At 50.8% G+C, this 13,396-nt stretch overlaps 1 protein-coding gene across 1 annotated transcript in view; it reads right to left on the reverse strand.

Annotated features, from left to right (window-relative positions):
• Positions 1 to 1,364: 1,364 nt before the first annotated feature.
• The window catches only part of LARP6 (La ribonucleoprotein domain family member 6), a 20,144-nt gene continuing 8,112 nt past the window's right edge, over positions 1,365 to 13,396 (reverse strand). The window contains exons 2-3 of the mRNA XM_029952418.1: positions 7,708 to 7,918; positions 1,365 to 2,888 (exon numbers count right to left, since the gene is read on the reverse strand). Of these exons, the coding sequence (XP_029808278.1) occupies positions 1,821 to 2,888; positions 7,708 to 7,918 (1,279 nt within the window). The 3' untranslated portion in view covers positions 1,365 to 1,820. The remainder of the gene's footprint in view (positions 2,889 to 7,707; positions 7,919 to 13,396) is intronic.

Below are 13,396 nucleotides of genomic sequence, written 5' to 3' on the forward strand. Positions count from 1 at the left end.
GGCTCTTTCATAAGGTCACGGGGGCAATACTGCAGAGAGACGGCCGAGTTTGTCTGGATTCACACACAAAGGTGAGGGTGTAGGCATTTTTTAAAGTGATCAGGATGGACAGGAGTGAATCTAGAACTAGAGGGCTGCTTGTGTGCTGGAGCATAAAGTGGGTGTAGTAGTCGGAATGCAGCCAGGTCAAGGAGAGGTGGTGAGGCCGAGATGGCCCCAGGGCCCGCGGGTGGGGAGGGGGCAGCTTCGGGAAGGATCCAGGAGGGTGAGTGGGAGGGCCCTGAGGGAGCAGGCCCAGGGAGGGGACTGGGGCTGGGCTGTGGCACTGCCCCTGGGGGGAGGTGGCCCTTTGGCCACCTACAGCTGACAGCGGTGGAAATGGCAAATCCAAGTAACTGGAGGCATTCACCAGTTAATAGGTATTCTGGGACTTAAGGGACACAGTGTCTTACTAAGCAGATAATAATCATGTGTTAATTTTTAGAGAACTGTGTAATTAAACATAGACTCTCTTTTTCCATTTCCACAAAGGCTTGAGGTACTATCATCCCTCAGCAGCTTCTGGTATCTTCCAGGGCCACTGACAGAATAAATGAAAGAATGTGTCTAGCAAAATGCCTAGCACATCGGAGGTGCTGAATAAATATTAGCACCTTCTGCGCTTGCTCCTTTTTGGAATGTGGACCGTGAGGTTCGGAGATGCTGGGTACCATGGTGGCTCAGAGTACGGGCTCGGGGGCCAGACTGCGGGGTTCAAAGCCAGCTCTGCTAACCTAGCCCGCAGGCCCTGGACAAGCTGGTCACCCACATATAGTCTCTTCCTTCTGGCGTAAAAAGGGGGATAATATCTGAACGTTTCTTGTGTGGTTTGGGGGAGAATTAAATGAGATAATGCATGGGAAACTCTAAGCACAGTCCCTGGCATCTAATCACAGATCAGTAATTGTTAACAAATTTCATTTAATGGGACTTGTCTAAACTCCCCCAAAGAGCAAGTGGATCAGCCAACCCATCCAGGTCGTGGTTCCTTCTGCTACATCAGAAGCTGCCAGTGACACGGGACATTAACGGAGGACAAGGAGCCAGTCTGGGGACCGTATGCAGAGAGCTCGGTCTTTACTAAGCTGCCTCTGCCCGGGTATGATTCACTGTGATGAGAGAGGTGGCACTCTAATGTCTGCACACACTCACCGACCTCTCAGGCCGCCGAGCCCCAAGGAGAGTGCCAGGGCTGCCCTGGGCACATCCAAGAACTGGGTCGCTTTTGAGCTCCTCGTGGCCTCCGGACACACTCACCACAGCCTCTCAGATGGGCACAGACTCCTGTCCGACACAGCCTATGACTTCAGAGGCAGGACTACTGGTCAGATGTTTTATCATTTATTCACTTGACAGGAAATATACATGTGGTCCTGGAAGACGCCATGCTACCGGCCTTAGGAGTGGCCATTACACAGCAGAGCTCCTGGGGGGTGGGGGGTCCCAGGAAGCCCTTGCGTGGTCAGCTGAGGACGGCTCAGTCACTGCAGGGAGGAGCTCTGTCCTGAGGAAGACACCCACTGCCCGGCCCTCCCCGGGGAGCCTCTGTCCCACAGCCCCGTGACATTCGGACACATCGGGCGTCATCAAAATAAATGTCATGCTGGCTGTTCTGAGCTAGAAGGTGTTCCTACAACCATGGCGCACCTGACAACGTATGTACATTACAAATATATAAATTAAGAGGTCTACGTGTATACAAAATCTTTCCAAGAGGACTTAATTGCATTCTATAGCATGCCAGGGATTTTGATGGAGCGGGTGTTAAAAATAGAAGGCATTTATACACAGGCCTTGGCCCTCTCGTGCCCACCGTGGAATCCTCTGGTGTTGTCGGGGCCTCTGGGCAACCTCAGCACCCCCACAGGTAACCCATCGGCAGTCTGCATCCTCCGAGACAGCAGGGGACTCGCCCCGGGGCTCTTCTCCTGCGTGCCCAGCTCAGCCTGGCGGCGCCTCCGAACCCAGGGGCTGCCGGAGGGGGTGACGCTGCTGTCAGAGGAATAATCCGTGCCCTTGCGGAAGGTCTCCAGGCTGGCGCTACAGTTCAGCCTCCCTTCCTCCGCCAGAGGGGATTTTCTGGAAACGCCTTTGCGCTGAGCCAAGGGGCTGCTCCAGGGACTTGAGCACGGGGAGGCGTTCGGGCTCAGAAAGAGACTCTGGTGGCCAGCAGGGCTGAGCTTGTGGGCGGCCGCGTGCCGCCGGCCGGCCATGGGGGACGTGGGGTTGCTCTCGGGGTCGGAGGAGCTGTTGGCGGAGGACTCGTCGCCCGCGTACTGGAGCTCTTCGACTCTCTTGTTCAGGGACTTGTTCGGGTGGCTGCCGGCAGCGGGCTCCTCGTCCTGGTTCCTGTCTTTGGGAGGTTTCTTTTTGGGTGGCTTCATCCCAATCAGGACGGCTTTCATGTTCTCCCTGCCCTGAGACTCCGCGACCATGAACTCCTGCGCTTTGATGGCCGCCTCCACCTCCTCGAACTCCACGATGGCGCACTCCTGGGTCCCCACCTGGCTGTACCGGCTGCTGACCCTCCGGATGTCGGGGGGCAGCTCCCGCCCGGGCTTGAGGATCCGCACTGACGAGATGCCCCCGAAGGTCCCGAAGAGCTTGAGCAGGTGTTCCATTACCTTCTCCTGCACCCTCCCGTTCTTCTGGGGCGTGGCGAGGGCCCACAGCTTGGGGGACAGGTAGAGATCGTAGACCAGGAGCATCTTGCTGGGGAGGTTCTCGTTGGGGAAGAGTGGGACGGGGGTGGTCCTCCTCACCTTGCGGTGGTCCTCATTCAACTCGAGGGTCATCGAGTACTTCAAGGCATGTGCCGTGGTTCTCCAGTCCCGGGTCAGGTGTTTCACCTGAAGAAGACAAAGCACATCTGAATGGAACCTACTGTCTTTGCCCATCTTGTGTCCTCTCTAAACTCCCTCCCCAGCTTCTTCCCCCCTGTAACACTGGTTGCCAGCATCATACCTGCCGTGTGCAGCCATTCAAAAATCTAGTGAGCTTCCTACAATGTCAAGCTAGGCAGCACAGTTTCGAGCAGTGCTGGGCGCCTGGGTGGCTCAGTTGGTTAAGTGTCCGACTTCGGCTCAGGTCATGATCTCACGGTTTGTGGGTTTGAGCCCCACGTTGGGCTCTGTGCTGACAGCTCTGAGCCTAGAGCCTGCTTCTGATTCTGTGTCTCCCCCTGTCTCTGTCCCTCTCCAGCTCATGCTCTGTCTCTCTCTGTCTTTTTAAATTAGAGCAGTGCCGTCCAACACAACTTTCTGTGGTGATGGAGCTATTCCAGTCCACACAGGTTTAGAGGTTAAACCTGGAGGCCTGGAACAAAGCTGTTAGATGCAGAAATCCAAGGCCCACCTCCAGCTGCTAGTAAGACCTGACACTTTTCTACCTCTCAGTGCCTCAACTCCCCCATCTGTGAAATGGACACATTCATAGTGCTCACCTCACAGAGTTGTCGTGAGGAGGAAATGAATGAATCGGTAGGTGCACGTGTACATCCAGGCTCACATTCTGCATATACATATGCAAAACTTAGAACAGTGTCTAACTCGTAGGGAGTACTCAGTAAATATCATTGCTGTTATCATTTTCAAATACCATGTGTTATCATTCTGACAGACTCAGAGACTTTAACACTTAAATGCTTCTCTGAAGTTGTGTTTTCTTCGTTTATGCATTGGATACCAGAAAGTTCCAAAAGAGCTGGAACATCTCCTGAAAGTGATGTGGACTGTTTCAGCTTGGGATAAAACCCAACTAGGGCCTCAAAGAGAATGATGAAATAGTCCCTCCCTCCCTCCTCCCTGAGTGGAAATTGTGCGTATCAGCGTGCAGTATATGACGGCTATATTTATGCTGTAAAACAGTAATTTTCGAGAGGCCCACTTCCGCTGGAGGGAATGCCATGGTGAATGAGTCATGGCATCCCACGGGAACAGTGGAGGTGGGTGGGGTGGGTGACTGAGCCAGGAATGGCAAGATCACCCTGAGTCCTCGCAGGCCAGGCCAACGCAGTCAGTCTGCAGAGGAGCCCTGAGACCAAACAGGAACTTCCCAGGACGCGAGGAGGGAGGCTCACTAACAGGGCAGCGTGGGGGGACTCGCAGAGGTTCAGGCAGGCTCCTGCAGAGACGGCGCTGTCCACTCTAGCCTGTGGCCTCTGGCTGACATGGCCCAGATGTGGGCTTGGGGTGTGGGACCCCAAGTCACCTACACACAGCATCAGTGGGCTGCTGCCCAGGACACACAGCCAGACAGAGGGTGGGCAGAGGTCCAGGCAAAGGGCCAGACTTCGGGTGAACGGAGCCAGTCGGGCTCCAGAAGGGGTGACGACGATGAAGGAAGCTCACTGCCAGGTTGTGAGGAAGCGAGGCGGGCGCTCTGAGGATGAAACCGGGGGGACCCTTCTCCAAAGCCAGTCGGGAAGGGAGCATCAGGAGAGCAAGAGGAGCTGCTGCTTAGCCCTGAAGCCTGGGCAAGGCCTGCTCGAGGGAAGGCCAGCTCGCCCCACTCCGAGGGCTGGGGAGGCTGACGGAAGACCACATCCGATCGAGGGAGACGCCATCTTTGTGCAATTGCTGGAATAACCTTATAACACTTTCAGAACCTGCAATTCCCCTGTTTGTCAGACGCATTTCCTATTACGATTAGCAGGAAAGCCTTCGGAATGAAAAAGGCCTTTGGGGCATCTGTGTGGCTCAGTTGGGTAAGTGTCTGACTTGGGCTCAGGTCATGATCTCTCAGTTAGTGAGTGTGAGCCCCACGTTGGGCTCTGTGCTGACGGCTCGGAGCCTAGAGCCTGCTTCGGATTCTGTGTCTCCCTCTCTCTCTGACCCTCCCCACTCGGACTCTGTGTGTGTGTGTGTGTGTGTGTGTGTGTGTGTCTCAAAAATAAACAAACATTAACAACAGAATGACAAGGGCCTTTGTTCTCACTTTGAAGGTGCTAGGGAGTCTGTGTCTGCTCCGCAGCTAGTTTTCAACAAAGAACGGCCTCCCAAATAGATCCATAGTGGCAGCTTCAAAAGCAAAGACAAGCAGGCTGCCTCTTTGGGTCCCTGGGGAGGACTGAAGGACTGTGAGCTGGCTGCTTCATTTTGGGGTCCCCCGCCAGCACTTGCTGGTTCTCCGGACACGTGGGGTATTGTGATTTCTCATTCTGAAAGGACTCAGAGATCTTCACGTTCAAATACTTCTCTGAAGGTGTTTCTGCATTGATGCATTTGAGACATACAAGCTTCCAAAAGATCGTTCACATCCCAGTGCGGCACCTCCGGAAACTGACGTGGGCCACTTCAGCTTGGAGTAAACCCAACCAGGCTCCCCGGGGATGATGAAATGGCCCCGCTCTAAATACACATGTCATTCTTCGTCCCCATCCATTTACATACATGGCTCTTTTGTCCCCGATCCTGGCAAGGAGCTGTTGGAGCCCCGTAAATTACCAGCTCATAAGAACACCGGGAGAACCTTTTGTTCTAAGGCGACAATTCTGGTTGGGCTTCTGGATGGCTCCTCGCTGGGGGCTGGCCACCAGAAACACCTAACCATGGTCAGAAGCTTGGAATTTTCAGAGGAGAAAGCAGGGCAGGAAACTGAGTTACTAGTTGATCAGGCCCACAGGAGGAAGCCTCCATAAAAACCCCAACACCTTGGGGTTCAGAGCACTTCCAGGATGGTGAGACTACATCCATGTACCGAGAGGGTGATGCACCCCAGTTCCTCTGGGAGAGGAGCCCCTGCATGCAGGGCCTTGTTCTGGGTATCTCTTCATCTGGCTGTTTGTCTGTGTCTGTTGTCATACCCTGTACTCAACTGGTGAATCTAGGTGTTTCCGTGAGTTCTGTGAGCTATTCTAGCAAATGATCAAATCCAAGGAGGTGGAGGTTATGAGAACCTCTGGTTCATTGCCAAGTTGGGCAGAAGCCGTGGGTGATCTGGGTGGCTTGTGGGCCTAGCCCTCAGCCTGTACGACCTGATGCTCTCTCCCGGTAGACACAGAACTGCTTGGCGGGGGAATGCCTGCCTCCCCATACATGTCTGGTGTCAGAGTGCACTAGAGGTGTGAGACAGAGGAGACACACAGGAGGAAGAGGTTTTTCCATTACAACGTGAAGTACCCCTTCCTTCTCCTGTGCCCCCCCAAGCCCCTAGTCATCCTCCAAGATCCTGTTTCTTTTTTTTTTTTAATGTTGCTTTATTTTTGAGAGAGAGAATGTGAACGGAGGAAGGGCAGAGAGAGGGGGAGACACAGAATCGGAAGCAGGCTCCAGGCTGCAAGCTGTCAGCACAGAGCCCGACATGGGGGCTCGAACCCACAAACCGACCTCTCGCTGTGGCTGGACTTTGCAAGGGCAAAGACACATTCACGTCATCTATCCTGTGCCTAGCGCAGCCCTCGGGGTGCAGCAGGAGTAGGTTTGATGAATGAATGAAGGCCGAGAACGAGAGGAGAGGGCAGACTCGACCAGCAGGCGAGCCGAGAACAGCTCCGAGGAGAAAGCTCAGCTGCGGGGCTCTCTGTCCAAGCGCGCCGGCAGCTTGGCTGGGCCCCAGCGGTTACACATCCCGTTATGCAACAGGCCATGCGGTGCTTTTCCGTTCTGGTGAATACGCTTCCCCCACGGAAGACACACGGTGCTTGCTCCAGCTAGTCCGTCCCCACTTCGACAAGCAGGGAATCCACGCCCAGTCCAGTTGCTGGGTCTGTGCACCGAGGGACATGCGGTCTGTGGCCCAGATGGCAGCAAGCGTCAGATACCTCGTATCCCCACCATATAGATGAGGACGTCGGTCTTACAAAGACTGCCGGAGTCTTGAAGGTTCGTCTCGCTGAGTTCTGGGTGCTCCTTCTGACTCATTCAATGGGGCAAGTGAAAAGCTTGGGTTTCATTGTAATTCTAGGCCCAGTAGGTGTCTCTCAAGGCCACTGAGTGCCTGTGTCCTGGCACAGCACCCTTCCAGTCACCCACTTGCCTGGCAAGAGTGCTTGAACTTTACTAAGAGCAGCACTATCATTTCACAACTGCACCCGCTGACATTTGTCCAACACCCAGGCCCCTTTTAATACTGTGGGAAGATATTCTTTTTTTTTTTTAATTTTTATTTATTTTTGAGAGAGAGACAGAGAGCACAAGCCAAGGAGGGGCAGATTGATGGGAGACAGAGAATCCGAAGCCCCACAGCTGTCAGCACAGAGCCCAATGTGGGGCTTGATCTCATGAACTGGAAGATCATGACCTGAGCAGATGTTAGATGCTCAACAGACGAGCTACCCAGACACCCTGAGAAGATATCATTCTGTAATGTTTATTTATTTTTGAGAGAGAGTCAGAGGGTGAGCAGGGGAGGGGCAGAGAGAAGAGGGAGACACAGAATCTGAAGCAGGCTTCAGGCTCTGAGCTGTCAGCACAGAGCCTGATGTGGGGCTTGAACTCATGAACTGTGAGATCATGACCTGAGCTGAAGTCAGATGCTTGACTGAGACTCCCAGGTGCCCCAGTGATATTCCTAATAACAATCCTAAATCCCTATTCTTGATCATTTTTCTCTATTTCAGGAAAAAAAAATCGCTAGTCACCAGGTGTCAAAGGGGTAAACGATACTTAGAGCTGAAACCCCCAAAGCCCACCGGAAACCCCCCAGACGGTTGATGAGAATGAACCTCACCTTTTTGAAGGACGTGAGCAGCTTGACGCTCACGTAGCCCAGCTTGTTCCTCCGCACGTGCTTCAGCAGGAAGGCGTCCTTCTCCAGGTTTTCATCAGAGAAGTAGAATTCGATCTGATCCACCAGCTTCCTGATTAACTCCTGGTCTGGGGGCTTCCACTCCTGCTCCCCATCCTCACGCTCGTTCTCGCCCCCACTTGCTGTGGCGCCACTGAGACCAAAGAGAGACACGGGTGAGGGCGGAGGTTACAGGCTGAATTGCTGTGCCCCCCTCAAATTTCATATGTTGAAATCCCAAAGCCCCATAGGTCAGAGTGTGCTCTTACTTGGAAACGGGGCCTCGTAAATGTAATCAGTTAAAGACGAGGTCACACCAGAGTCAGTGGCCCCTAATCCACCACAACCGGCATCTTATCTAAAGGGGAAATCTGGACACACACACACACACGAGGAAAGCGCCACGTGAAAATGAAGGTGGAGATGGGGGTGATGTAGCAGAAAGGAGTCCAGGGCCATCCAGGGAGGACAGAGAGCCTGGAACAGATCCGTTCCTGGACGCTTGAAGGGAGTGGGCCCTGCTGACACCTGGATTTCCTGCTTCCGGCTTCCAGAATGTGAGGCAATGCGTGCTGTGGTTCTAAGCCCCCCGCTTGTGATCCAGCTCTGGGAAGCTCCACTGGGTCCCACCTGAACTGCACCCCTCAGAGGTGGTCATCACTGGGCTACGTCGTGCCCCACCAGCTAAGAAATCAAGCTTTTGTTTTTGACGTGGACCGAGGGCCACCGAAATAACAACACCCTCCACCAACAGGTCTGTGCTGCTGTGCCACGCTAAGAGGATACTCTTCACGGTCCCTTCTTATTCTTCTCTCCTCACCCACCGCCCACAGCCTGATTTCCAGATGGTTATTTTGCAGACTGACTGAGAGTCCCAATCCTACAGTTAGACCAGCGGGTTCGAATCCTGACGACACCATTTATGAACGGAGCCAACTCAGGCAAGGAACCCCACTGCCACCCCTCAGTTCTGGTATCTGTACCTCGAAGGTCATGACAGTCACTCTCCTGAGAGGATAACAGTACATCGACCAAAACAGGGAGATGCTCGCACGAGGGCCTGGCACACCCCGAGAACCGGGTAGGTGACGGGTACATTCATTCGCACCGCAGATCCAGGCCTGAAACTCCAATTTTCTGTCTCCAAAGCCAGCACACATATCCGTCCCATGTTTTGCTGGGGCCCCACCACGGAATCAGGAAAGGATCCTGTTCACCAGGCCCTTCTAAGTGACACCCATAGCCACTCGTAGCTCCGGCTGGACAGACTCCCCCGGTCCCCGCAAGAGTGTTAGGATATGCGAGCAGGCCCAAGAAATCTGGAGCAGAGCTGCTCTAGGCTGGCTAAGCTTCCACCAAGGGACTGCAAACCCTTCAAAACCATTAACGCATAGGGACTTTGTGACGATCTGCCTCAGAGGTGACACCATTAATTAGAAGCTCTTGAGGGCAGGTTCTTTTTTATAAATTTAATTACCGCATTATATGATGTGTTCTCCAATATCGTACAAATCTTATTCAATAAAAACGATAGGTTAGAAATTACTTCCAGAAAAAAAAATTACTGCTTTCCTATAGGGCAGCTTGAATTCTAGGAACCTGGTCATCAAGCCCAGGGTCTCCATTAACATGTTCTGAGTAGGGAACACATCTCCCGGGATGGATGCAGACACCGAGTCCAGTAAAAGCACTCAGTGTGCTTCTACTCTGCCTGGCTCCCCAAGGAGCTCAGAAAGCTCACGGTGGCGTATTCACAATAGACAAAAGGCAGACCACTGGCTGGCGAAGGGATCGGCAAAGCGTGGTGGATCTGTGCACCCCGGGGCATGTTAATCAGCTTTGAAAAGGAAGTTCTGATGCATGCTGTCACATGCTTGGGCCTTGAAGACACGGTGGCGGGTGAAATGAGCCTGTCCTCAAAAGCCACATACAGCACGATGCCAGTCACCGGAAGGATCTAGAGTTGTCCAATTCATAGAGACCCAAAGTGGAGTGGCGGTTACCGAGGACAGGAGAGGGGGAAGGGGGAAGCTAATGGTTAATGGGTATGGAGTTTCTGGTGGAAAAGACAAAAGATTCTAGAGATGGAAAGCAGTGATGGGCGCACGACAATGTGAATGTCTTTAATGTCACCGGATTGTACACTTAATAATGGTTAAGATGATAAGTTTTGGGGTTTTTTGTTTTTCTTTTGTAAGTTTATTTATTTCTTTTTGAGAGGGGGAGGGGTCAGAGGAGAGGGAATCACAAGCAGATTCCTCACTGTCAGTGCAGAGCCCGACATGGGGCTTGAACTCAGGAACCGTGAGATCATATATGAGCCGAAATCAAAAGTCGGACACTTAACTGACTGAGCCACCCAGGCACCCCAAGATGATAAATTTTCTGTTATGTGTATTTTACCACAACTTAAAAACATGTTTAAAGGAGGGCTTCAGCACAAACAAGTATGCATGTTTTTTTTTAAATTTTTTTAATGTTTTATTTATTTTTGATACAGAGAGAGACAGAGCATGAGATGGGGAGGGGCAGAGAGAGAAGGAGACACAGAACCGGAAGCAGGCTTCAGGCTCTGAGCTGGCTGTCAGCACAGAGCCCAACACGGGGCTCGAACCCACGAACGTGAGATCTGACTTGAGCCAAAGTCGGAGGCTTAACCAACTGAGCCACCCAGGCGCCCCCAAGTATGCATGTTTATACGCATGATATGCTTCCTTTATAAAGAAGCAAACAGTTAACATTTCCCTTGCATCGGGATTAAACTCTTAAATACAATATTCAACCAATACCTAAAAAGGGGGAGAGGGTCTCACAAAATAAAAGCAAACTATTACTGTGATGGTTTAAAGTTGGACACATATGTCCTTCAGCTCCAGCAAAATTTTCAGACTCTTAACACCCTCCCCTGCCACCCCCCCCACCAAAAGCAGCTGTAAAGAGTCAAGAAGAGAATAAAAATGGAATATTCCGGTAGGAGAGATAATACTAAATAAATCTGTCTCCCAACTTTTCAAATTTAGAAATTATAATTAGCATTAAAGTATGCATTGGTTGATTTTATGAAGAAGAGATCAGTTATTTGCCTGTAGGCACTCTGGAAATGGTTTTTGATGTACCATACCTATGTCCCATGACAAATGTGTACTGAAGGTTTTAAAAATTGGTCCAAGAGACTAACTTTAAAAGTATGTTTTATGGAGCACCTGGGTGACTCAGTCAGTTAAGCCTCAAACTTCGTCTCAGATCATGATCTCGTGTTTGTGGGTTCAAGCCCTGAGTAGGGTTCTGTGCTGACAGCTCGGAGCCTGAAGCCTGCTTCCAATTCTGGGTCTCCCTCTCTCTCTGCCCCTCCCACTCTCATGCTCTGTCTCTGTCTGTATCAAAAATAAATAAAACACTTAAAACAAAAAAAAATATGTTTTGTTTTGTTTTACTTATTTTGAGGGATAGAGAGAGTGTTTGAGTGGGGGCAGGGGCCAAGAGAGAGGACAAAGAGAGAATCCCAGGCAGGCTCCGCACTGTCAGCATGAGCCTGATACGGGCCTCGATCTCACGGTTTCTCGTGGTTCACAAAATCATGACCTACACCGAAATCAAGAGTTGGACACTTAACCAACTGAGCCACCCAGGTGCCCCTAACAGTATGTCTTTTAAAAAGTCTTTTAAAAATGGGATAGCAAACTAAAGGAATATATTAAGGCAGCCTATAAGATAAAACAGGTCAAAGGCAACTTAAAGATTAGACAAGCTGAATGTTTTAGAAGTTTCTAGAAGATAGCTGTGGTAAATAATAGACTCATCTAATAGCAAACTCCTGCTTACCTTCCTTTATTATGGAGGCTATAAAAGGGGAAAACCCCTAAACACGTACTTTCTCAGCATCTGCTACAGGTAGATGTCATCTGTCATGGTATGGCCAATAATACACAAGTGAAACTCTTTTGGCCCTTCCTCTTCCCTTTTTAACTGCTCTGAGAGTGGATGTGATCGTTGGGGCAGTGGCAGCTATTTTACTACCAGAAGAAAGAGGCCAAAATGGAGCATCTAGGTGGCTCAGTTGGTTAGGCATCAGATTCTTGGTTTTGGCTCAAGTCATGATTTCATAGTTCATAGGTTCAAACTGCACATTGGGCTCTGGGCTGACAGTGCAGAGCCTACTCAGGATTCTCTCTCTACTCCCCCTGCCCCTCCCCAACTCAAGTGGGTGCACATCCATGCACACACGTGCACGTGCTCTCTTTCTCAAAATAAACAAACAAATTTTAAAAAAGATAAAGGCCAAAAGAATTAGCTTGGCCTGATTTATTGACATTATTGGCTCTGATATTATTGAGTTGTTGAACCAATTCCCCTATCTATCTACCTGCAGATTTCTGATAACATGGGAAAGGTAATATCATTTGCATAATTCACTTGTTAGCTGGGTTTTCTATTACTTACAGCCAAATAGTAAGCTAGTAATATTGTGCTGAGAAACTGGTCCTGGAAACACGCTGAAGGAAAAGTGTCTGTGGGGAACAATCAATGATTCGAATGAAAAAGGAGAGGCAACATGGACAACCGATTTTCACTCTATTGGAGAAAGTTCCCACCCTAAATATTAGTTAAAATAGAGAAGTTGAATGCACCAGATACAATAACTACAAATGCATGGGAAAGTCTGAGCCCCACTGACAAGGAGGAGAAAACAAGAGTTGGGGTGAGGTGTACGATAATGACTGATGAAGAGTTCTGAGTGGACTCCGGTATTAGCAAAATGGTCTAACTTACGACAAATCACAAGTATATCACAGGTGACCAGACCATCAAAGGGACCCACACACTAGTTAAGTCCTACTCCTCAAAAGTAGTTGATGCTGTTATAAAACGCAATCTCATGGGGCATCTGGGTGGCTCAGTTGGTTAAGCATCAGACTTCAGTTCGGGTCATGATCTCACAGTTTGTGATTTCATGAGTTCGAGCCCCATGTCAGGCTCTGTGCTGACAGCCTGCTTCGGATTCTGTGCCTCCCTCTCTCTGCCCATTCCCCGCTCACACTTTGTCTCTCTGTCTCTCAAATATAAATAAATGTATTTTTTAAAAAAGGAATCTCATAAACAAATAAAACATAATGGAAGGACGGGGAAGTAATTTCTCAATTTCTCCAGCGTCCATTCTAGCACCTTCCGTTCTTCCCAAGGTCTGTCATGGGAAGCCTTTATTCCTTGAGGATAATTCTGTGTCAACTTGGTTGAGAAAATGAAGTTCATCCAAGCAGACTTGCCCAGACCTCCCTCGGGCATGCCCTCCCTCCCCACGAGCTTGTTCTCTATGTCTGGGCATCTGCCAAAGCAGCCGCCATATCCAGGTGCTTCTCTCCACCTTGGTCCTCTTACCCCTGCTGCAGGATGGGACCCTTTCTTCCTGGCACCCCTCCCCCAGGCTTCTGTGATTTGTTCTTTTCTGATTCTTCTCCCCATTTAATTGCCCTTTCTGCTCCCATTTCTCCAAGGATCTATCCTTGACTCTTCATCCCCTGGCGACCTCTAGGTTTCAGCCGCTGGATAGCACATCCAATTCGGATCCGCCTCTTGCCACCCCTCCCTCCTTCTCTCACGCCGGAGCCTCCATCCTCAATTCCTAACTGCCTGC

The sequence above is a fragment of the Suricata suricatta genome, chromosome 9 (assembly GCF_006229205.1).
Source record: "Suricata suricatta isolate VVHF042 chromosome 9, meerkat_22Aug2017_6uvM2_HiC, whole genome shotgun sequence".
Taxonomy (NCBI): domain Eukaryota; kingdom Metazoa; phylum Chordata; class Mammalia; order Carnivora; family Herpestidae; genus Suricata; species Suricata suricatta.